This window comes from Myotis yumanensis, unplaced genomic scaffold (genome assembly GCF_028538775.1).
Source record: "Myotis yumanensis isolate MYYU_CA2020_CCGP unplaced genomic scaffold, mMyoYum1.0.hap1 SCAF_19, whole genome shotgun sequence".
In the NCBI taxonomy this organism is placed as follows: domain Eukaryota; kingdom Metazoa; phylum Chordata; class Mammalia; order Chiroptera; family Vespertilionidae; genus Myotis; species Myotis yumanensis.
This window is the reverse complement of record NW_027223770.1, coordinates 22168472-22191413: the sequence shown is the minus strand read 5'-3', so window position 1 is coordinate 22191413 and position 22942 is coordinate 22168472. Positions and strand designations below refer to the sequence as shown.

General features: G+C 51.2%; 1 protein-coding gene across 4 annotated transcripts in view; it reads right to left on the bottom strand.

Moving 5' to 3' along the window:
- SGSM1 (small G protein signaling modulator 1) overlaps window positions 1-22716 on the bottom strand; it is a 53637-nt gene extending 30921 nt beyond the window's left edge. For all 4 annotated transcript variants that reach the window (XM_070399759.1, XM_070399760.1, XM_070399762.1 and 1 more), the window contains exons 1-5: window positions 22640-22716; window positions 22501-22544; window positions 5046-5121; window positions 3559-3721; window positions 1030-1182 (exon numbers count right to left, since the gene is read on the bottom strand). In XM_070399759.1, the coding sequence (XP_070255860.1) occupies window positions 1030-1182; window positions 3559-3721; window positions 5046-5121; window positions 22501-22544; window positions 22640-22658 (455 nt within the window). In that variant the 5' untranslated portion in view covers window positions 22659-22716. The remainder of the gene's footprint in view (window positions 1-1029; window positions 1183-3558; window positions 3722-5045; window positions 5122-22500; window positions 22545-22639) is intronic.
- Window positions 22717-22942: the final 226 nt, after the last annotated feature.

Genomic DNA, 22942 nt, shown 5'->3' with positions numbered 1-22942 from the left:
CTTCCCCACTCCCTTCGCCTGGTTAATGGAAGCTTAACTGTCATACCTTCCAGGACACTTTCCATAAGCACCGGGAGGAGGTGAAACACCCCCCTCTTGTCTTGGAACACTCGCCACATATTATTAAATTACTACTTGACTGTTTCCCTGTTACAATGTCAGCTTCATGAGGGAAGGGACCTTGCTCTGTACTTTCATACATATTTTCCTAGCAAACAGGTAAAGAACAAAATCTACTCTTTTATTACTGAATATCCACTGTGTGTGAAGATGTAGTTAAGTTAAATAGGCACTTTCATATCCCAAAAGATGGGGAGATTATTAGATATTTCTCTCTCTCTCGCTGGAAAGGAGTACTGGCCATGAGGAATCTCAAACTATAGATTCTTCAGGGCTCCCCACTGCTCTTGACATAATATGACAGGTAGAAGCAATGTATCCCCAACATCTAGGTTAGTGCCTGGCACATAGTAGATGATCACTAAATACTTATTTGGATGAATACATGAATACAGGGATAAATGCTTGCCAAGAGGACTCATACTATAAAACCGTTACAGCAGGTAATTCTGAGCCAGGAGAGAAGATGTAGAAAGAGTCATTATTCACTTCCAAAATGACTAACTCCCTTTCTCATCTCTTCTCCGAAGTGGCAACAATCCCTATCCCACTTACCAAAAGAGAAAACAGGCACAGAGCAGCTGAGTGATTTCCCTACAGCCATATGGTTGGCGGCGAGTAGACGGTGGGCTTAACTCGCTGGAGAAGAAAGATCACCAAAATCTCAAGACCCTACAACCCATTCCAAATGCGAAGACCCCGCATTGCTACTAAACACCTGAATCTTCCCAAGGTTCTAATCGAGGCCAGTGCAGATTCAAATGTCCAGACGACCTGTATTTAGTACCTTTAAATCAAGTGCACATCAAGGGGGCAAAAAGAAAGTGGCTGTGTGCAAGGGGTGCAATTCCCATGACTGCCAGCAGGTGGAGGCAGAGTGCGCCCAGGTGTCTGGTCTTTCCGGCTCACCTGCTGTTTTCCACAAGGTAATGCACAATTTTGTCCAGGACCTTCTCAAACAAGGCCGTGCGGATCCACAGGTGCTTGATGGCAAGCGGGGACAGGTTGGGCAGCTTCGGCAGCTTCCGCACATTCTCCTGGAGGCCCTGGATCTGGTTTCGCCTTTGAGACCAGTAAGGAAGGAGAAAAGATATTCACCAAAAAGGAAAATCCAAGAGGATCAATATGCAAATGGGAAAATGGGCAACCTGTCTAGGAAATAAAGAAATGGCAACTAAAACCATATTGCTCTTGGCAAATGGTAAAGAGTTGAAAAAAAAATAATACCCAGTGAGAGTGAAGAGGTGGTAAAGAGACAAGTTCATACACTGTTGATGGGTAAGCTAGAATCTCATACTGATATTTCTCTCTCTCTCTCTCTCTCTCTCTCTCTCTCTCTCTCTCTCTCTCTCTCTCCTTTCTCTCTCCTAGAAAGGAGTGCTGGTCAAGGAAGAGTCTTGGATTATAGATCCTTCAGTGGCTCCTGACTTCCCTTGAAACGTAAGCTTAACATGACAGACAGGGCGCTCGGTGACCTTTCTCCTGATCACCTCTCCATCCATCCCCTTACTACTCTCCTTTCTGACCCCTTGATCTAGCTAGACAGAAATCTGCAGGTCTCTGAGGCTGCCAGGCTCTCATCTGAGGACTTTCCATGAGCTGCTTGTTCCTGCTTTCCCTCCCTATCCCATTCCAGGCTCACCCCTTCTCACTCTTTAGGTCTCAGTGAGGACGTCCCCTCCTGCAGAAGCCCTCTCAGACCAGCCAGAACTGTGGGGGGTGGGGGGTGGGGGGGGGGGCTCTCCTCTGTGCCCTTATGACTCGGAAGTATAACTTCCTGCTCACTCTTCTGTCTTCCCCTCCACACTGTGACCATGAGGGCATGAACTAAGTGATGCAATTATTTTTTAAATACAATACTTCCTGAGAGTCTACCCCAGGGTAAGAACGGTTCCTCTTCATGTCAGGGCCTAGCACAGTGCCTGGCATGTAGGAGGGGCTCAGTATAGCTATTCATAAATGCATGATTGTATGAATGAATGATGGCGCTCCTTTACTACCCGCTATGGGCATCTTGAATTCCTCCATTAATAAGTCACTCCCAGTATTATGGAAGCCCCATGGAAACCCATCCCTTTAAGAAATTTGTCAGCAGCATCTGGAGATTTAGCAGGTGGACTAGAGCAGCGGTTCTCAACCTGTGGGTCGCGACCCCTTTGGCAGTCGAACAACCCTTTCACAGGGGTCGCCTAAGACCATCCTGCATACCAGATATTTACATTATGATTCATAACAGTAGCAACATTACAGTTATGAAGTAGCAATGAAAATAATCTTATGGTTGGGTCACAACATGAGGAACTGTATTTAAAGGGCCAGAAGGTTGAGAACCACTGAGCTACAGGCTCCTGAAAACCAAATAGCTGGGGATTCAGATGCCAAATGGGAGCTGGCAATGCCAGGTCTAGAGCCCTGCCCATCATGCAGTTCTGGTCAGCAGCCCTGGGCAGGCAGGGCCTGAAGGTCAAGAAATGGGCCACTTTTCATCCAGTGAAGTGGAGTGACCACCCGTGGCAAAGATGGTAAACACATGGCATGCATATATCTCTCTCCCTTCCCTTGCCCGTAACAGACATGGCTAATCAATCCATGCACTCTTTCCCAAGAAGCCCAGTCACAGCTGCAGAATCTTTCATAACAGTCCTCGGGCAGCCACCAGGAGCCACTGGAGTTGCAACTTATTTGCCATCCCTGACCAGGCTCCAGGTCGAACTCTGGGAGTGACACTAGCAGGAGGCACTTACGTACAAACACTCAGGCCATGAGCCTCCCTCTCCCCACCCCAACACATACAATCAGCCACCAAGACGAGCGCATGAAGCCACCTCTCCCCTTTGGTGGTTGCCTCAATGTGAGTTTTATCCAGAGGCCCATGTGAACAAGACCACACTGGTTCTATTAAACGTTGGCCTTGCTGCATTTGGAAGAGGACTTAGCTCACAGGAGGCACTTACTCATTCAACACCTGTTTCTTGGGTATTTACCAGGTGCTAGGCTCTCCCAGACGCTGGGGACATATGGGGAATAACACAGATGTAGTTGCCTGTCTTCATGGAGTTCAGGCAAAAAGGGGAGACAGACAATAATCAAGTAAATAGTAAACAAACAAATGAATGAATAATTACAGATGGTGATGACAATTGGGAAAAAAATAAACAAGATGATATGAAAGAGAAATGGGATGAGGGTTGGAATTTACCCTTAGCTAGGGGAAGGCCTGACTAGGACAAGGAACCAGCCATGGAAGATGAGGGATGAGAACCAGGTGGAGGACACAGCATAAGCAAAGGCCCTGGGGTGGAAAAGAGTCTGACGGGTCAGAGGAGCAGAAAGGAGAGTGGAGGGAGTGCTGGGAGGCCGGAGCTCTCACAGAGCCCGGGGAAGAGCATGGACTGTCTGGGGGACTCCCTCAGCCTGTACACCGTGCTCTGCACTCACGCGTTCTCTATCAGCTGCTCCAGGTCCTGGACTTTGCGGCTCAGCTCGTCAGCTGGCGGGAAGCTCTTGCCCACCTTCATGAAGAGAGCCGCGATCTTGTTGCTGCGCAGGAAGCCAGCAGCCCGGCGCCGCAGCCCGTGCAAGACACAGGCCTCCACAGCCGCTGCAGAGACAATGGTCAGCAGGCCCAGCCCTACCCATGCTCCCCAGCACCCAGCTCAGTCACACGGGCACCTGGGAAAGTGGGGGCCCCCCAGAATTACAGGTTTGTGACAACATCACAGGGAAAAGCATGTATATCTCTCCACCTTCAACCCCTTCAAAAGAGAGAAGGAGAGCTTAGTGGTTAACCCGCACTCACAGCCCAAGGTCAGACCACCTCTCTCACATCCTCTCCCAGCCCCTCCCCAGCTGTGTGACTTAGGCAATGACTCCCCCTTCCTGAGTCTATTTCCTCAGCTGTAAAATGAGGACAGTATGAACATTAACCTCTTAAGGTTGCTGTTCGGATGAGGTGGGAAAAATGCATGAAAAGCACTTAGCACAGAGCCGGGGACCTATGAGTGTTTTCCAACTGTTACCTATTCCTCCTGTTAATGGGGGAGACTGGACCATAGGTCTGTTTAGTGTCATCTGTGTTAAGGAACCACATCATCATCATTATCATCATCATCATCATCACTATTGAGACTCCAGGAACAGCTGACATGATAACATTATAACAGGACCCTGGTGGTGTCCCCAGTCATCTGAACGGAAGCTTCATGGAGCTAAGACCAGGAGAGGGAAATTACAGCATGTCCTTTATTACGAGACACTCCAATCGTGAACTAGCTTTTTGGGGAGAAAAAAAGAAACATGTCTGCTTGTATGTACACACTGATTATGAGCTGAATCCTGACTTCAGGGACACGCAAAACACGTGTCCCTCTAGCCATTTGGGATGCACAGTAAGAACCTGGCAGTGAGGTTATTTCGGGAACCTTGTGAGCGGAGCTGGTTCAAGGAGAGCAGTGAGTCACGCTCTGAGCGCCGGTCCTGCCTCCTTTGCTGAGCCAGCTAGACAGGATCCCTCAGGACCTCAGGATGTGTCCACAGCTCTTCATTCCGTTTTTTAAAAGTCCCCATCCGTCCTCTCCTTTTACTTGGCAGAGTGAGGAAAGGACATGAGTCCATTCCTCAGATGCAGGGCCCCTGTCGCATGGGACAGGGTCAGTGTGAACTGAGCCCACAGCAGGGGAAGCCAGGCCTCCAATGTTAACCATGATTCCCTCTTCATGGGGTCCAGAGGTCATGCTTAATTTCCTCTCTAAACTTTTCTGTATTTCCCAAGTCCCTAATGAAGGAATCCAAAAATACCTTCAAAGTTACAAAGCAAAAAAAAAAAAAAAAAAAAGTGATGTGAGAATCCTTGCTCAAATACGCCCTCCCCAAGGCAGCCCACAGAGGAAGAAGCCACTGTTCAAGGCCACGGGCCATAGACTCACCACAGAAGGAGATGATGTGGCTGCTGTCTTCGTGGACAAACTTCCGTGTGACGGCCTCCTCCATGATCTGCTTCACCTGAAAGGCAGAGGCAGCTGGAGGGGAGACCCCAATGCGACCTGGGGTGCAGACACCCCGGGGCCTTCCCAGGCTGTCTGGAGAATTCTGATAACTGCTTTCCTTCTACACCCTATGCACCGTGTCTTCTGTAGGGCCAAGGCCTGTGGCCTGGGATAGCTGCACCCTTCACATTTTACTGCTTCATTCTTTCAGGCTCCTTGCATGGCAGGCTTCTTCTCAGGTGTCACACAAGATGTCATCTCCTTCCCTGACCACATCATCTGAGGCAGCCCTCCCGCCTCCATCCATCTCATTCTAGAAAGAATACTCACACTATTCCCATCCCAAGTGTTGTTACTGTCTGCCTCCCTCTTCTAGAATATACATGCCCGAGGGCAGGGCCTCGTCTGCCTTGTTTGCTGCTGTGCCCATGGAGCCTGGTGCATAGTGAGAACAGTGCCTGGTGCACACAGTAAGTGCTCAATAAATATTTTCTAAATGAGTGGATGAATGAACGAATGAATGAATGAACGAATGAACGAAACAGGTATATAAAAGAATCAGGAGGGTGTTGTGTAAAAGTTCAGCCCTGGAAGCTGGCAGACCTGGTTTCAAATCCCTAGTCGTCACTTGCCAGCTGGATCTGTGATCTTATTTGGGGAAACAGAGGCTCGGGGAAGTGAAGCAACTCACCTAGAGAAGGGGAGCCGGCCCAGCGTGGAGACAGAATTCCAGCCTGTGTCTGACTCCCAGGCTACATGCTTTCCCTACCAGATTCACTCAACAAATCCTTCTCAAGCACCTCTGATGTGCCAGACAGGGATCCGGTCCTGATAGGGCAGCTTTCACTGGACCGGAAGCTCCTCCAGTGAAGCCCAAGGCAGGACAAGCTTAGAGAGATGCAGGATCCAGCAGCCCAGCACCAGCTGGGAACGGGTTCAAATACTATTGCTCAAGCTCACCCAGACCCACTGAATCAGACTCCAGCGTGTTTATCAAGCCTTCCAGGTGATTCTCAAGCACTCGGACTGCAGTAGAAGACTGGAGGGGAAGGAGGAAGAGAGGGAAAGTGGGGAAGGAAGAGGAGCTGGAAGGATCTAAATGATCTCCCACAATCCTTAAGGAAGAGCCGGAGCTGTCAGAGCTCCTGTCCAGGGACCCTCCCACACAGCCAGCCCCCCTCTCCTGGCTTCTCCCTCGCCGGTTTCTGGTCCTCCTTGCCCCCATTAACAGTCACAGGTGCTGCCCCCTTCCTTGTCTCCCGGCATCCCTTGCCTCCGTCAATAGCCCCTTTATTAAAGCCACCTTAATTTACTCCGTTTGGGGGAACCATCTGCTTCCTATTGGCACCTTGACTACACACGCTGTGTCCAGTCCACACTGCAGAGCAGAGCAGGCTGTCTGTTTACAGTTGTGGATCCTGAATCTCAGGAAGGGCAACCCCTCTCTCAGCCACACAGCCGGTAAATGCTACAGGGAGGAGCCCATGGCTGTCTGGCCCCAGGCCTCCCGTCCTGGGGATGGATCTCAGGCAGTGGGTGGTGCAGGTGGGACTGCAGCACCAAGGGTTCCAGCAAGTGAGGACTCCTCCCCACCGCCCCACTGGCTGCCAGCCGTGGGCTAGAACCTCCTTCTAGTTAATAACAAGCTGAGCCTGAGGCCAGGAGAGGAGATTAAAAAGGCAATGCGGGTGGGAGCCTTCCCCAGAAGGTCACTGAGAGTCTCACAGAAGACTGCACTGCCTCACTGCGGGACGAAAGATGCTGCTTCCCATCCCAGGGGACAGACCACACAGACCTGAGCTCAAACCCTGGGCCATTCACCATTCTCATGATGCTGGACCAGGTTCCCCATCTGCAAAATGGAGACAACAGCACCCCTACCTCACAGGGATAATGAGAGGCTTCTACAAACTGTAGGGACTCTGGAGTCGACAGTAACTATTCAGTCCACACCCTGGCCCACAATGGATGTTCCAAATCAAGGCCTCACTGGCCTGCGGGCCTGGCCTGGCCCCGCCCCTCCACGTCAGACCTCAGAGCGCATGCCCACTCCATCTCCAGTCCCACCCTGCAAACCTTTGGAAACCAGCCCCGCCCTCCCGCCATCCCTCCCTCTTCCTGCAAATATTTAAACAACATAAAAGGAGGATTAATCTCAGGAGGGAGTCAGGCAGGGAAATCCTGGCCAATATGCAAAGCAGGAAGGAAGGCTCTGGGCTCCCAGGCTTGCCCTGTCTACTCCCCTCCTCATATCTGCCACCTGCCCACACCCAGGTACCCTCGTGCTGCCCACCTTGAACCCTGCCAGGTCCCAAACTAACTTGCTACTCCTCTCCACACTGCTGTGTTCATGCTCTCTAAGCTCCAAAAGGAAATAACATGGCCCAGTGTTCAGGGCTATCAAAAGGATTGTGGAAAATGCAGGCCGAGGGCCTCAAAGGACCCAGCAAAGGTTGGCACCATCTAAAGGGAGGCACTAGTGCACTGAGTAAGAACATGAGCTTGGGAGCCACCAGGCCCAGTTCAAACTCCAGTTAAGCCATTGGCTGGGTGACTTCAGGCCTCAGTTTCCTCATCTGTGAAATGGGGGTTAAACCCACACCACCTCTCAGGGCTGCTATGTGAGAATTTCATAAAAATGTGTGCAGAGCTCTGGGTGTTTTGTCTCGAAGGGTGTTTTCTGGTTTCTGTCTGAAGGAGCTGCAGATGACACTCACCAAGGTCTCCACTACTCAAACTGATAATCACCAGACCTGGTTTCAAAGAATGCAGACAGGATATTGGAGATGGATCTGCAGATGTTTCGTGATTACGTTTTTCACTGTTTGTGAGCTGATGGCCACTTATGAAAGATAGCAGCAGTCAGAAGAAATCACCAGGACCCAACTAGAAGAATCATCCGGGTGTTTCGTTAACAAGGATCAAATAGATGCCTGAGTAATGGAGAAACCAACAGACATTGCTTCAGGATGATCTTCTATTAAACCTGGACGCCTCTGGGCCTGCTTAAAGTCTCTTGAGAGTTTCTAAATATAAATTCCTGCTTTAAAAACTTAAAACAAAACATGCACAGAGCTCAAAAAAGGATGAGGGCTCAGACCACCCTGTCTAAAATAGAGTGTCTGGCTTTCCCACACCTCTGGGGGTTTATCCATCTAGTGTCTGTCTGTCCCACGTAGATCTTGAGCCCCAGGACAGTGCCTGGCATGCGGAAAGTGCTCACTATCTGTTTGGTGATCACTCTGATTAATAACACTAGTACCAGCAGCCAGTGTTTACGGACCTTGGCTCCAGGCAGTGTCCTAAGGCTTTCTGACACCTGATCTTGTTTGCTATGTGTAAGGCTGGGGTCGGCAAACTTTTTCTGTAAAGAGGCAGACAGCAACTATTTCAGGCTTTGAGCTAGGGCTGCCAGATAAAATGCAGGGTACCCAGCGAAATCCAAATTTCAGATAAAAAAGGAATTTTTTTTTTTTTAGTATATGTACCAAATATGGAACACACACGAAAAGATTTGTTGTTTTTCCGAAATTCAAATTTAACCAGGCATTCTGAAATTTTATTTGCTCAATCTGCAAAACTGTTTTCAATCATATCCGTCTATGCCGCATAGTCTCTCTTGGTTTTACAACCCTTTGAGAAAGTCAAAACTGTTCTTGGCTCAGGAGCAGTACATAAACAGGCTGGATTTGGCCCACAGGGCCCCCTGGTTTAAAGCACCCGGCACAGGGCCTGTGGCCCAGAGCAGACTTAAATAAACATCATCGAGCTGCCACCTGCTCCTCAGAGGCCCGCTGCCTCAGCCCTGACTCAGGTGGTGGGTGCCTGGCAGTGCAGGTGGGTGGGTAACGCTGAACCAGCATTGGCCCATGAGAGGGAGGCCCCCAGGCAACCTGACTCTTACATTTGTAAGAAACTCAGGGGTGGAGAGAATGGTTAAATTGGGTTGCCTGGGGGGCCTTGGGATGGCTTTAAAAATAAGTCTCAGCCTGTGGGGAAAAGAGGGGGTGACTCAAAGGCCCCTTGACAACCACTAGGGCTAGAGGGGTGAGCTGAGGATGGCTGTGCCGCTTCACGGGCACCCCAGCTCCTGAGAACACATGCACACACCTGGCCCTGGTCAGGGCATTGTCCCCATACACCAAGGTTTCGGGTTCCATCTCTGGTCCTGGCACATACAAGAATCAACCAATGAATGCATAAATAAGTAGAACAACAAATGGATGTTTCCTTCCTTCCTTCCTTCCTTCCTTCCTTCCTTCCTTCCTTCCTTTCCTTCCTTCTCTCTCTCTCTCCCTCCCTCCTCCCCTCCCTCCCTCCTTTCCTCTCACATAAAATCAATAAATATATTAAAAAGTGTTCTTGGTTCTATTAAACAAGTATCAATGGGACATTGGGTGGGTAGGGAGGTTAGGAGGGCTTCCTAAAGGAGGTGACAGTCCAGATCTGAAGTACGAGTAGAAAGGAACTCTCTGGGGCCTCGGTTTCTCCAACTTCAAAGCAGAGGGAAAAGCTCTCCCCTGCAACTGCCCCCACAGAGCCGCCTTGGAGCTCAGAGGAAGGAACAGGTGTACGGACAATGTGGCGTGGAAATAGCTGGCGGCTGTTTATTTTTAATTTGTTATGGGCGAGGCATGCAGGAGGTGAGAGGCAGGAGGGGCAGGAGCGGGGCTGATGGTGGGTGGGGGAAATAGGAATATTTTAGGAAGCTCCCAAGCCTAGACACCAACAGACACGACGCAGGGGCTGGGGGAGGATGGTGCCACCCTGCAAGCTGTGACTGTTTTCATGGTGTGGCCCAATCTCCCTTTCCTGCCAAATCCTCTCCCTTCCCCTTCCCACATGCCGATCTCTGGCTGCACGTGCCATTCCGCTGTGTGACCCAGGAGATCCCCCCCCCTCCCCGGCCTTTGCTGGCAGAGTCCCATCCACCTGATATTCCCATCCATTCCCACCTCCATCTCCAGCTCTGGAAAAACCACCCAATCCTCTAGGACCTGGTGTCCTTCATTTTATTCCGTCCTTAAACCTCTGAAATTGACATTATCGCCACCCCCACCCCCCGTTATAGCTATGAGTATTGGGTTCTGGAGTCAAACTTCCAGAATTCAAATCCCAGCTCTTGCACTCGTGATCTGGCGCAAATCATATCCCTTCTCTGAGCCTCAGCATTCCCATCAGTAAAATGGGTGACATTAGTACTTGCCTCATAGGTGTAAGATGATGCATCAAAAGCATTAAATACAATAGCAGCCTCATAGTAAGTTTTATGTAATGACAACCTGCATTTATTTATAAAGTTTTCACTGTGTGCTGGCACCGAGCTTAGGGGCATTATTTCACCTAATCCTCAGGGTAATTAGGTGAGATGGGTACAGTTACCCTCCCCGTCTTACAGGCAAGGAAACAAGAGTCTTAGTGAGGTTAAATGACTTGCCCAAGAGCCCGTGGCTTGCAAACGGCAGGATGGAGATTCAAACCCATGACTGTCTGCCCTGTACAGAACCTGGCACATAGTAGGTTCACCTACAGGTGCTTCCCACAAGCCGAGTAGGAGCTTTACATACACGAGCCTAAAGAAGCAAAACAACCATGCAATACAGGTGTCCCATTTTCCCACTGAGGCAGCTGATCTGGGAGCGGCGAAGATCATCTGACTGTGAAGAAGCTGGGATTTGAATCAAGGTCTCCTACTCCACTGTCCCAGGTCAAAGTGGGGACCCAAGCAGCCAGGTGGCCAATGCACCTGCTCCCTTAGCCCACGTCAGCCGAGTGTCACATTCACAGTCAACTCCCTGCTCCCAGAACCAGGGTCCAGCAGCACCTGCCAGCCTCCACCTCTGCCCGAGGCATCATTTCTCATCTCTTCCAGGACACCCGGCACCTCCTAGCTCCCTCTCTGTCACATGTCTGTTCCCAAAAGGAGAATCGTGGTAAAAACAAACAAACAAACAAACAAACAAAAACCTGTCCGACCTGAAATGCATATTACAGAGTGAAAGAAGCCAATCTAAACAGGCGACATACTGTGTGGTTCCAAGTATATGACATTCTGGAAAAGGCGAAACTGTGGAGACAGCTGAAAGACCAGGGTTGCCAGGGGTTGGCAGGGAAGGAGGGATGAACAGGCAGAACACAGAGGATTTAAGGGCAGGGAAACCATTCTGTATGATATTACAGCGGTGGACGCATGCCATCATGAATTTGCCAAAACCCACAGAATGGGCACCACTGAGAGTGAACCCAAATGTACCCGTGGACTGTGGGTAACAATGGCCCACTCTGGTGCAGGATGTTGGTAGGAGGGGAGGCTGTGCGTGTAGGAATAGGGGGTATATGAGAAATCTCTGTACTTACCACTCTATTTTTAATGTGAACCTAAAACTGCTCTAAAAAAATCAAAGAAAAATAATGTCCTTTCCTCGCTCTGCCACTAATGGAGGGTGTCAGCAGGGATCGCGACATTTCAGCAGACAGGCTAAGCACCTCCTTCCAGATGGGCACCTCCACACCCCCGCTCATGGCCTGCCAGGGGCTTTGGGGCCTTCACAGAGAGGAGCCTGAGGGCATCTGGCAGGAGCTGGCAACCACTGGCCAATGGCTCAGAGCTTCCTTTTCTGGACTCTCTCACTCAGGTCCTGGACAGCCCTGCCTCACCCTCCTGCCCAACCCTCCATCCTGCCCTGACATCCTCAGATACCGAAAGCAAAGCCACAGGCGTGTCCTCCACAGTTGCACCCCTGTGATAGGAGTGAGCGAGAGGGGAGGCGACATCAAGGATAAAGCAGTGGCATGTGGATCTCTGGAGTGTTAGGAAACTCCTCCCTCCAGCTCCTCCCTCTAACCTGGCCTCACTGTGGCTGGAGGGCTGGCAGAAGACGGGAATGCCTCCCACTCAGCTGCTGCCACCCTGGCCCCAGTTAATCATTTACTGGTGCACTATAAACAGGCGCCAGCACTGTGCCCTAACAGCACACAGACTGGCCAACCTGTCACAACCTGGATAGAGGGGTATCCTGGGGCTGAGAATGGGGTTCCCATAAACGGGCCTCCCATCACCGCCCTGCACAGGAGCCTCAGACAGCCCCTGACAAAGGGGGTTCCCCCAGTGCCTGATCCTGGAGCATTCACCTGGGGGCACCTTGGCGAAGGACCTTCCGGCCAACACTCCCACGTACAGTCACCGCTGGAGATGATGGGGCCTTGAAGACAATGCCAGGCCACCCCCCACTCCCAGAGAAAACAGCACCGCGTGTCACGTTCCCAGCCCACATCCTGGAGATCGGACAGCTTTCTCCTGGGTACGCTGCCCACTGCGTGTGGCAGCTCCCCTGGCAACGCGCCCCACTTCCAGACCCACAGGCCTCAAGCACGAGAAACATACACACAGACTCTCAAGCGTACCTAGATTCTCTGGAAGGCTGCCCAGACTTCGGGGGCCGGGCAGCTATAGGAAAGTAAGAAATGAGATTCACAGATGGTTGCTTAAAACACACACAGCATGAACCAGAAAACAGACCAGCCACCTCTACGCAGGCTTAGGAGGAAAAGCAGTTGAATCTTCTCTAAAGACTGGATTCGCATCCTGGCTCCGCCTCCTGCCAGCTGTGTGACCTGACTTCACTTCCCTGTGTTTTCCTTTACTCCCTGGAATACGGGAAAATAAATAGGATCTACCCCTCTGAGGCTTTAGTATTAAATATGTTAATGGATGTAAAGCATTTAGCACGAAGTCTAGGACACGACAGAACCTCTAGAAATGCTCTAACCCTGTGTTGTCCAACTGTAAGAATCACTAGCCACACGTGGCTTCTAAGTACTTGAAGCATAGCTAATTGGCAAAGTTTTTTGTTTTTGTTTTTTAATACTTACCTGAGGACATGTTTTTATTGATTTTTAGAGGGAAAGGAAGGGAGAGAGAAACAATGATGTGAGAAACATAGATCGGTTGCCTCCCACAGGCACCCCAATCGGGGACTGAACCCGAAACCTAGGTATGTGCCTTGACAGGAATCGAACCCGCAACCTTTGTGATATATGTATGGGATGACATTCTAACCAACTGAGCCCCCACCCAGGACAGGAAGTATTATTAGTTTAATTATACATAATTTAAATATAAGTAGGCACATGTGACTCGTGGCTCACATTGGACAGTGCAGACCTGGAACATAGTAGGTACCCAATAAATGCTAATTATGATTATCATTAGGGGTTGTTACATTGGAGGCTCACTGGGTTAGAGATTAGGAGGCACCATTTCATTCTGAGCATGGAGCTGTATTGTGCTGACCTATGTATCCTGGCATATTACAGGGTGGTTCTCAACCGTATTTGGATATTTGGGTTGTGGACCACTTAGGGGTACTAATTATAGCTGAGGATACCCTCTCCACACACCAAGTACAAAGTGTTGATACAATTTCAGGGCTCTGTACACCCCCCGAGTAGAAATCTCTCACCCTCATCCGGCAGACACCTGGCACACAGGTACCCAGGCAGCACCTGGGATCACAGCCAGGCACAGAGCCCAAGAGTGGATACGTCCATTGTTAGAGGCTGGGCTCCAAAGGCAGGGACCCTCACTCCTTTGAGATGGACATTTGTGACTTCTCTGCCTGGTTTCCATCTCCGTCTGGTCCTTTCACCTTGACTCTCCTCTGGGACCCCTTCGCTCTCAGAGATCTGACTCCACACTTCACCTCTCAGACTGGACCAATCAGAGCACTCCATCCCACAGTGATTGGCACCAAAGAAGCACTTGAGCCAAACTGGTCCAATGAGAACTAAGACTTTTGCTTGAACCATGGGGAAGGGGCAGCTCTCTTTCTGTTGTGATGCCAAGTTGGCAGATTGTGCCCTGAGAGCTGCTGGGAAACATTCTACCTCCCCACAGAGAGGGGCAGAACCTAAAGCCAACACAGAGACAGGAAGCACGGAGAGATGGAGAGATGGGGGTCCTCATGACACCACTGGAAAATCTGGATACAGCTGTACCTGAAGCTGGACTCATCCAAACCTCCCCAAACTCCTATTTTTAGTGTCTCTTTTTCCTTTTCACTTTGTGTCGATACGTTTACCTATTGTTCTAGCTAGTTTTGTGAGCAAGTTATTATCCAGCTTGAAATGACTGGAGCTCACTAAACTATCCTGTTCTGTTACTTCTCAGCTATGTAACCTTGGTCCGGCTTCTTAACCTCATCAGTAAAGAGGAGTTTCTATTTGTATCTACTCTATAGGAAGACTGCTTTGTGGGCTGAATGAGATAAAGTAAAGCATTGTTTAAGAAATGGTAGTTGCTATCATTCTAAATGACTAATTAAACATAATTTACTAACTAAATAATTAAAGAAGAATTCACTCAGTGCCCAAGTATCACCAAGTCTCTTGAACTCTTAGGACTTCAATTCTCTGATTTTTAAACGGAGCCTTACTGCTAAAGGACCTGTTCCTGTCCTTTGTAAACACCCACAATCTGAACTGCTTCAAGATTTTGCGAAGAAAAGGCACAAAAATATATTCATTAAATATATGTGTACACACACACACACACACACACACAGAGCGCACGCAAGAGGAGAGAAACATACTAGTAGATTTGCTGTTCCCCTATTTATGCAGTCATTGGCTAATTCTTGCACATTCCCTGACCAGGGATCAAACCCGCAATCTTGCCTATGGGGACGATGCTCTAACCAACTGAGCTACGCGGCCATAGCCCATCTCCTATCTTCTCGTATTATCAAAAGAAAGAAAAATACGCTGATCCCCACTGGAGTTCAGCACTCTCAGCCGCCTCACCCAGGGGCTCCTAGTGGCTAAGTGGCAGGGCCAGCAGGCTCATGGGGGTTTCCGACCTCCCTGGGCTGAGGAATTACCTCAAGGGGCCAATGAGCAACTAGACCCAGAGGGAGGATCCAGCTGCCCACCCCGGATGGCCAAACAGCCAATCAAGACTCAGTCCTCCTGATTTCTACCCAAGGGCTCGTCCCTTTGGATCCCATAAATACACCTTCCCAGTCTACAGCACTGCTCCTGTGGCCACGGCACCCCCAGCCCAGGGTTTATCCAGGGAGAACAAGATCCCATGCTGAGAGCACCTGCAACTTCAGGTAGGACCAGAAAGGGTGGCAAAATGTCCTTATGGAACTGAGCCTATCTGGCTCCTCACTGGGTGAGCCAAGCACAAATTCTGTTGAATGCCTGGCAGCAGGGATGGCACACCGCACTGCTGTGTGGTCGGTGATGCCCCCACTCTCAGGTGCACCAGGAAACTGAAGCCAGAGAGAGTCACGCAGCTACTGATGGCATGGCCAAGACCTGAACTCAAAGGGTGGCCCTTCCCCTGACCCCACTCTCAGACAGCTCACAACCACGTGTGGGTCACTGATTTTGGCTCCAGAGTGATGAAAAGCAGGGTTCTGGAACCAGCCCCCCAAGCTGTGCCAGCTGCTCACCCCGGATGGCCATACAGCCCCTTAGGCCAATTATTTGCCATCTCTGTGTCTCAATTTCCTTATCTACAAGGGAGAGTGTTTACCCACCTCAAGGGGTGTTGAAATAATTAAATGAGGTCACCCATATCAAATGCTCAGTAAATGATGTTTTTAAAAAAAACTTTATCCCATTAGAATGGCTGGAGTCCTTGGTTTCCTTAAAGTGAAGTAAAGGCTCCCAAAAAGTCTTATCAGCTATTGAGCTTTAATAAGTCTTAAATACGGACTTGGCAAGTTCAGAAGACAGAAAATATCGGAAAGACTTGGCTCTCCGAGAGTGATGTCAGCCAAATTAGATGACTCGAGGTTCTTAGAGTCCTGGATCTTGTCCAACCTTGTCCACTTAGAAAGCAGGAGAATGAGACAGGGAGAGGGGATCTGCTAGGAGGCCACAGGTAGTAGGAGCAGAGTTGGGATAAAGACTCAGGTGTCCTCACTCCCCATGGTGACGGCAAGAGTGTCCTTCCTACCTGCCAACCAGCACCAAATGCTACCACCCTCTCCCGGAGCCCCTCGGGAGGTTACTGCAGTGGAGACCCAGCCAGAGTGCACGGGAGACAGAACCTGCTTTCACACTGAGCCAGGGGGCTAACGCCCAAGCCATCACTACCAGAAGCTCCTGGAAGCTGCATTGTCCGAGACCTGGAAAAAAAATATCAAAATGCACCTACAGATATGGTTGCATTATTCATAAAGAGAAGTTCTGCCGTCTTAAGCCTGAAAGCACGACACACAGAAATGGTTTGAGTCAACCCTGCCAGCATCAGAGAGCCCTAAAATACCCCATCCAGATGTCTAGATTCCTTCTGCAAGCATTTCTGGAACCCCTACTTGGCCCAGCAGGGGAGTAAAGGGAGAGCTGTGATTTCCTGCCCAAGATTGGAAGCTCAGAGAACAAGACAGAAGTTTCCTCTCTAGCCTAATGACTTTGTGCCACCCCCATTTGTTACCTACAATGATCGCTTGCCCAGCAGCCTGAGCAGCCTACAGCATAGGTGAGTTCATGTTCCCCTCTTGCTCAAACCCTCTCACGGCTCCCATTCGCTCAGAATAAAAGCCAAAGCTTCCAAGGGATGATTAGCTTCCTGCTCCTTCTCTGACCTCAGCTCCTCCTCCTCTTCCTCCTCCTCCTCCATTTTTACTTCCCTCCAGCCGCATTGGCCCCCTTGCTATTTTTGACTCAAGGCCTTTGCACATGCTGTTCCCTCTGTTAGGAACACTCTTCCTGCAGTCGTCAGGGTGGCTCCCTCCTTTCCTTCTGCTCATGTCACCCCATCAGAGAGGCCATCCCCGACCCTCCTCTGGTGATCCCTTCTCGCCACTCTCTAGCCCTTCCCAGCTTTATTTCTTCATAGTGCTTGTCACTCCTAACATATAGTTACTATAGAGGCCTGGTGCATGGATTTGTGCACGGGTGGGGTCCCTCAGCCTGGCCTGTGCCTTCTTGCAATCCGGAACCCCTCAGGGGATGTCAGACTGCCAAAGCAGCAGGAGGCTGGGGAGGAGCCTCAGCCGGGCTGGGCACAGCTCCACTGCTGCTTGCCCCACTGCACCTGCTGCTTGCTCGGTAGCACTGCCATAGAGGCAAGAGAGGCTCCCATCACCGCAGCTGCACTCGCCAGCCAGCCATGAGCCTGGCTTCTAGCTGAGCAGCGCTCCCACTGTGCGGGTGCACTGACCACCAGGGGGTAGCTCCTGCGTTGAGCGTCTGTCCCCTGGTGGTCAGTGTGTGTCATAGCGACTGGTCATTCCGGTCATAACGGTCACTTAGGCTTTTATATATATAGATTGCTTATCTCTATGACCCCCAACTGGACTGTGTGCTTCATGAGAGCATGTGCACAGGGATGTTGCTTTGCTCACTTCCCAATCTGTAGATCCTAGAACAGTGCCTGGCACACAGTAGATGGTCAATAAATATTTATGGAAGAAAAGGAAAGTGGGAGAGACAGGAGGAGGGGAGGAAGAGAGGAGGGAAAGTAAAGGAGAAAAGAAGAGAAGAAGTTTTTGTCTAAGAACTAACAGAAAGGGTCCATCCTGGTCCCTGCCATCAGCTGAAAATTCCTTAAGTACAATTCTACACAAGACCCTCCTTGCTCATCAGTCCTCTATAGCTCCCCACTGTCTAATGGAGCAGACAATGCAGCCTGGCATTCACAGCCCTGCACAAGCTAGAACTAATGGAATCTTCCTGCCTCATCTCCTCCCCCTGCACACACCTAAACCCAAGCCGTTTCCAGGGACTCTGCTGAAGCTCATGGCTCCCTACCACTGCCCTCTGTGAATCTGGGTCATGAAGCCATCCTCCAGGTCCTGACACAGTGGGATTTGAATCCTGGCCTCTCTGTGGACTGCCTGTCCCAAGAGTGAAGAAGGAGACACTTGGGGAGCCTTCGGGACAGTGCCCAGCACAGAGGCTTCTCAATCTCAAGAGCAGTGCCACTGTGGGCTGGATCCTTTGTGGTGGGGCCATCCTGTTATTACAGGAAGTGGAGCAGCATCCCTGGCCTCTACCTATCACCTGCTAGGAGCAACCACAGGTGTGACAACCATGTCTCTACACATTGCCAGATCCAGCAATATATACTTATACTAAAAATTATTCATTATCTGAAATTCAATTTAATTGTGTGACCTACCTGTATGTCATCTGGTAACCCTACCTGGGGGGAAAAATTAAGAACCTTCCTTATGAACCACTGGGTTGAAGTGGAATCACCATGGCATCCCAGTAGTAACATCAGTGGTTTCTCTCACTTTCCTCCTACCGTCTTAGAAAGTCCAGCCCACCTCCCCCATCCTATCGCCTTCCAGGGCACCGGAGGCTCAGCTCCCCAAACAAACCCAGCTCAGCCCTTGTGTTGAAGGCTCCTCCTGTCTCCTTCCTGGGGTCTGCCCTCCGGCCAGCAAGCCCCTGCCTTCTTTCCTCCAATTAAGTGGCCTCCTAGTCCCAGCCTGGAGGCAGGAAAACCAGGCCGTTAGTCACTTTGCTTCCTTTATCAACTCTGAGTCACATGGCTAGCTCCTTTAATGGCAGTCGTCATGGCAACGGGAAGCCAGTGCCTGCTCTCTCTGGAAACCAAAACAAAATTAAGTGGTGGAGGTGGGGAGAGAAAGGAGCCAGGATAGCGCTGGTTGGGTTTACTAGTAACGGGAGGAACTCATGCTGGGTCAACCCTGTCTCCAGCTTTCCCTTGGTGGCATCGGGGAGATGGAAAAATAAGATGCCTGCCCTGGTAAAGCGCAGGCTAATGTGGTGGGTGTTTTCACATTGTTTATCCTGATGGTTGAGTAATTTTCATCTCCAGTATGAATAAACTGAAGCCCAGACACTTGGGAATGTAAAGAGGGATGCTCATCCGAGACTGTGCAACTTACAAGCCATCAATGTGAGCTTCTCCCTCTTCTTTCCATGTTCCCCAAGTCCTCCCCACTCCTTCCCTCTCGCTTTTAGGACAGGACCAAGTGCTCTGTCCACATTGTTCTCCTTTCTCTTGGAACTCCCCCTACTCTGAGTCCTCCCGTTACTCATGTTCACAGTGCTCCCTCCAGCCACAGATGCAGGTCCCTCTGCCAGGAATGGTTTTCTTCTGTCTCTTCTCACTTCCTACCTTCACCTGAAAGGCTTACTCATCACCCTGGCTGGGGAGCTCAGTTGGTTTGAGTGTCAGCCCCCTATGCCAAGGTTGCAGGTTCGATCTTCAGTCAGGACACATACAAGCAGCAACCAATGAATGTATAAATAAGCGGAACAACAAATCAATGTTTCTTTCTTTCTCTCCTTCTCCCCCTTTCCCTCTCTCTTTCAAAAAAAATAAATAAAAATAAATGCACATATCCTTCACATATCTTAAGCATAAGGTAATTTAAGATATGTAACGCATGCAGTTACTGCTCTGTTATGTTCTTGTGCTGCAAAGTACCTCTCCTTCAGACCGTGGTGCACAGCCTATAATTATCTTTTTAATTACACTCGGAACGTCTGTTGGGGGCTGTCTCCTGTACTAGAAAGTCAGCCCCAAGAGGGCAGGGCCTGTCTTGTTCACTGCCACATCCACAGAGTCCAGCCCTGCCTCTGGCACACAGGTGCCCCTCAGCACCGGCATCTGAACCCAGCTCTGGCGGATCCCAAGGCTCCTTCCTGGCCTGCTTCCACAGTGGCTCCCCGAGTTAGCACTGGACAGAGCTTCCAGCCTCACAACCCCTGCTGGCCTTTGTGGCTTCAGTGGCTCAGGCAGAGCTTGCAGACCAGCCAGGCCTACCTACAGAAACTGATTGTGAAGCCACCTCTTCCACAGGAAGGATGTGGGGAGCCTCCAGGCAGACCATGACAGCAGCGATGTGGCTCCTCTGAACCCAGAGGAGAAGCAACAGCTGGCCCGACCCCCAGATTTTGAGGCATTCCACTGGAGACTGGCTCTCTGGTATTAGGGGGACATGCAAGGAAAGGAGAGAGGTCTGCTTTGGGGGGGAACAAACCTGTCATCATGCCCTTAGGGGCACCCATGCTAAACAGAGGGGCTCACAGGACAGAAGACTTGAACTTGTTTCTCTTCACTCCGCTGTACCCTTGAAGCATCACTTACTCCTTCTGGGCCAGTTTCCTCATCTGTACAATGGAAACTATACCTCACACACACGCTGAAATGGTGGCGCTGGGTAGCTGTGGAAGGGCATGTTTGTGACATAAGGGCCCAGAGCCTGGCTCAGACAGACCTGGGGGGTGCGTCCTCAACTCTGTCCCTTCTTAGCTGTGTGCTCTGAGCAATTCACCCTCCTCCTCCAAGCCTTGTCTGAAAGAGGGGACAAACTCACTCACTTCACAAAGTTACTGTGCACACAGGGTGAATGGGAGCTCTGGTTACGAAAATGATGTGCCCCAAGAAATGCAGAATTTAGAAACAGCCACCAACTTGTGACTGGTAGGTCCTGCCTTCTGATTGCAGATCCAGGGTCAATAGGTACTTAGGCCCTTTGTCCAAACTTGCTCGGTTCTGCCCCTGCCCCTCTCAGGTCCAAGCGGGATGCCAGTCTCTGATCAGGAGGTGATCTTGGCCGGGAGCCAGGCAGAAAGCTCATTCCTCGCCCCAAACCCAGCCTCTCCCAGGAGAGAGGATGCAGGCTCAGACCACTGGCCACCAGAGACAAAGTGTTCCCTTCAGCTTGGCCAATCACCCAAACCAGACTGATATGACGGGCTCTCCAAGGGCAATGGACCAATGCTCCCTTCTCCAGGTGTGGAAACTGAGTCCTTGAGAGGGAAGGGGACTTGTCAAGGGCACCAAGGGAGCTGGTGGCAGAGCTGAGACCAGGGCCCCAGGTGCCTGGCTGACATACTCCTCTGCCTGCAGCCCCCTCCCAATGGAATCAGCCAACCATTTCCTTAAAAACACAGCCATTCCAGTGAAAACATCTGGTTTGGTTAAACAATGAACAAAAATATTGGAGGTTTTTAACCTGAAGGCTTTGGGGGGGGGGAGGGATACACACCCTCCCCTGAAATAGTCATCATCATGTGTGGGTTGTAGGTTTTTCTGGAAAGGGGTTCTGGACAGAGCTTTCTTCAGGTCCCCACAGGGTCTCTGCGAGGGCTGAGCTGAAAAGTTCTGGGCCTTTCTGAGGGATTCCATGTATCCCGTGTGTGTCTCCTTATTCAGAGAGGTCAGGATGTACAACCCGCCCTGGGGCTGCTTCTTGAAACAACATGGGCATCACACACACACATACACACACACACACACACACACAAACACACACACACCACACACCGATGCTCCCAGAGGAGGGAGGGGCAGCAACAGGTCGAAACCTGGAGGCTGCCGTGCTGGCTGTCTGCCATCAAGCGGGGAGGGGCTTCTCGGGACTCAATGAGGACAGGAGATGCTGACACCCCAAACACAGAGACAGAGGGATCAGGCCAGCCTCCACGGTCTACAGGCTAAGGACTCAAGATACACCAGGGATGCCGGCTCAGCAGCAATGGGGTCCCAGGCTGAGGGATGTGAGTGACATGAGGAGGGTATTCACACAGTCACAGCCTCACTCACTCACACACAGACTCATGCATCATACATCACACACACGTGGATACACACACGGATATACATACATAGTCACAGCCTCACTCATTCACACAGATACTTGCATCACACAGATACACATCATACTGAAAATACAAACACACAAACACATATACATGTACACACAATGCACAGATATTCTCATAGATACACACACAGCTACATATCCTTATCCACACAGGCATGTACATACATACACACACACACACAGTCCAGGCATCTAAATGCTTCCCCAGACACCCCTCACTATAGATTCTCCCCTCTCTGCAGGGGAACATGGGCTACTAACTCCAAAGGCTAGACTGGGCTCCCTGCAGTCCAGGGAGAGAGGGAGAGGGGCAGAGGGACTGAGAATTTGGGGGGGGGGCATGGGGAAGTGGGGGGAAGCTTTATTTTCCCACAGGGTTATCTATTCCCTTTCCTAAAGTCTGGTCCTCCTCCCGATCCAGACCCCCCATGCCCTATCCCCGCAGGTGCTTGTCTCACTGTAGTGAGACCCACCCACTGGCTCTCCCATGAGGGGGGCTCTACCCAAATGCAGGAGTGCCCCACAGTGGGAGTGCCCTCCCTGCCCCCCCCCCGCCCCCCCGCCGCGGCATCCACCCTGCACATAGCAGAAAAACATCCAGGGCACCCCCATACCTGAAGCCCCACCCCCAAATTCAGCAGCCTCCAGTCCTCAGGGAGGTTAAGTACCCTCCCAGGTGAGCCCACAACTAAGGCAGCTGCCCCCTTCTGCCAGTGGCAACCCCACCTTTGAGGCTCTTACCTGGGAGGGGGGCTACGCATGTCCCCACCCTCCCCCACCTCACCACCTACCTCCTTCTTGACCGTGCGCAGCAGCCTTTGCCGGGTCTCCGCCCCTGTGGGACAAGACAGCCGGTCAGCAGAAAGCTGGGACTGGGGCCTGGGGCTGCCCTCCCGCCATCCCTGCGCCCCACACCCCGCGCCCCCTCACCCGCAGGGCCCGAAGCCATGGCTGGGCGCGCAACGTTCCGAGTCCCGAGTCCCGGGCGCCTGCAGCGGTGGCGGTGGCGGCGGCTCCTGGGCGCTGGGCTCCCAAGCTGCGGCTGCGTTGGGGCGGGACCAGGCGCCCCAAGACGTCAGGACCCGTCAAGCGCGCGGCCCCGCCCCCCGGAAACACACTGCCTGGCCCCCTGGTTCCCAGCGCGCAGATCCTCCCTGCCAGATGCACATCCTCACTCCTGCCCATCCTCACTCCTGCACCTCCCCATGAACCCCCACCTTCCTGCCCAAGGCC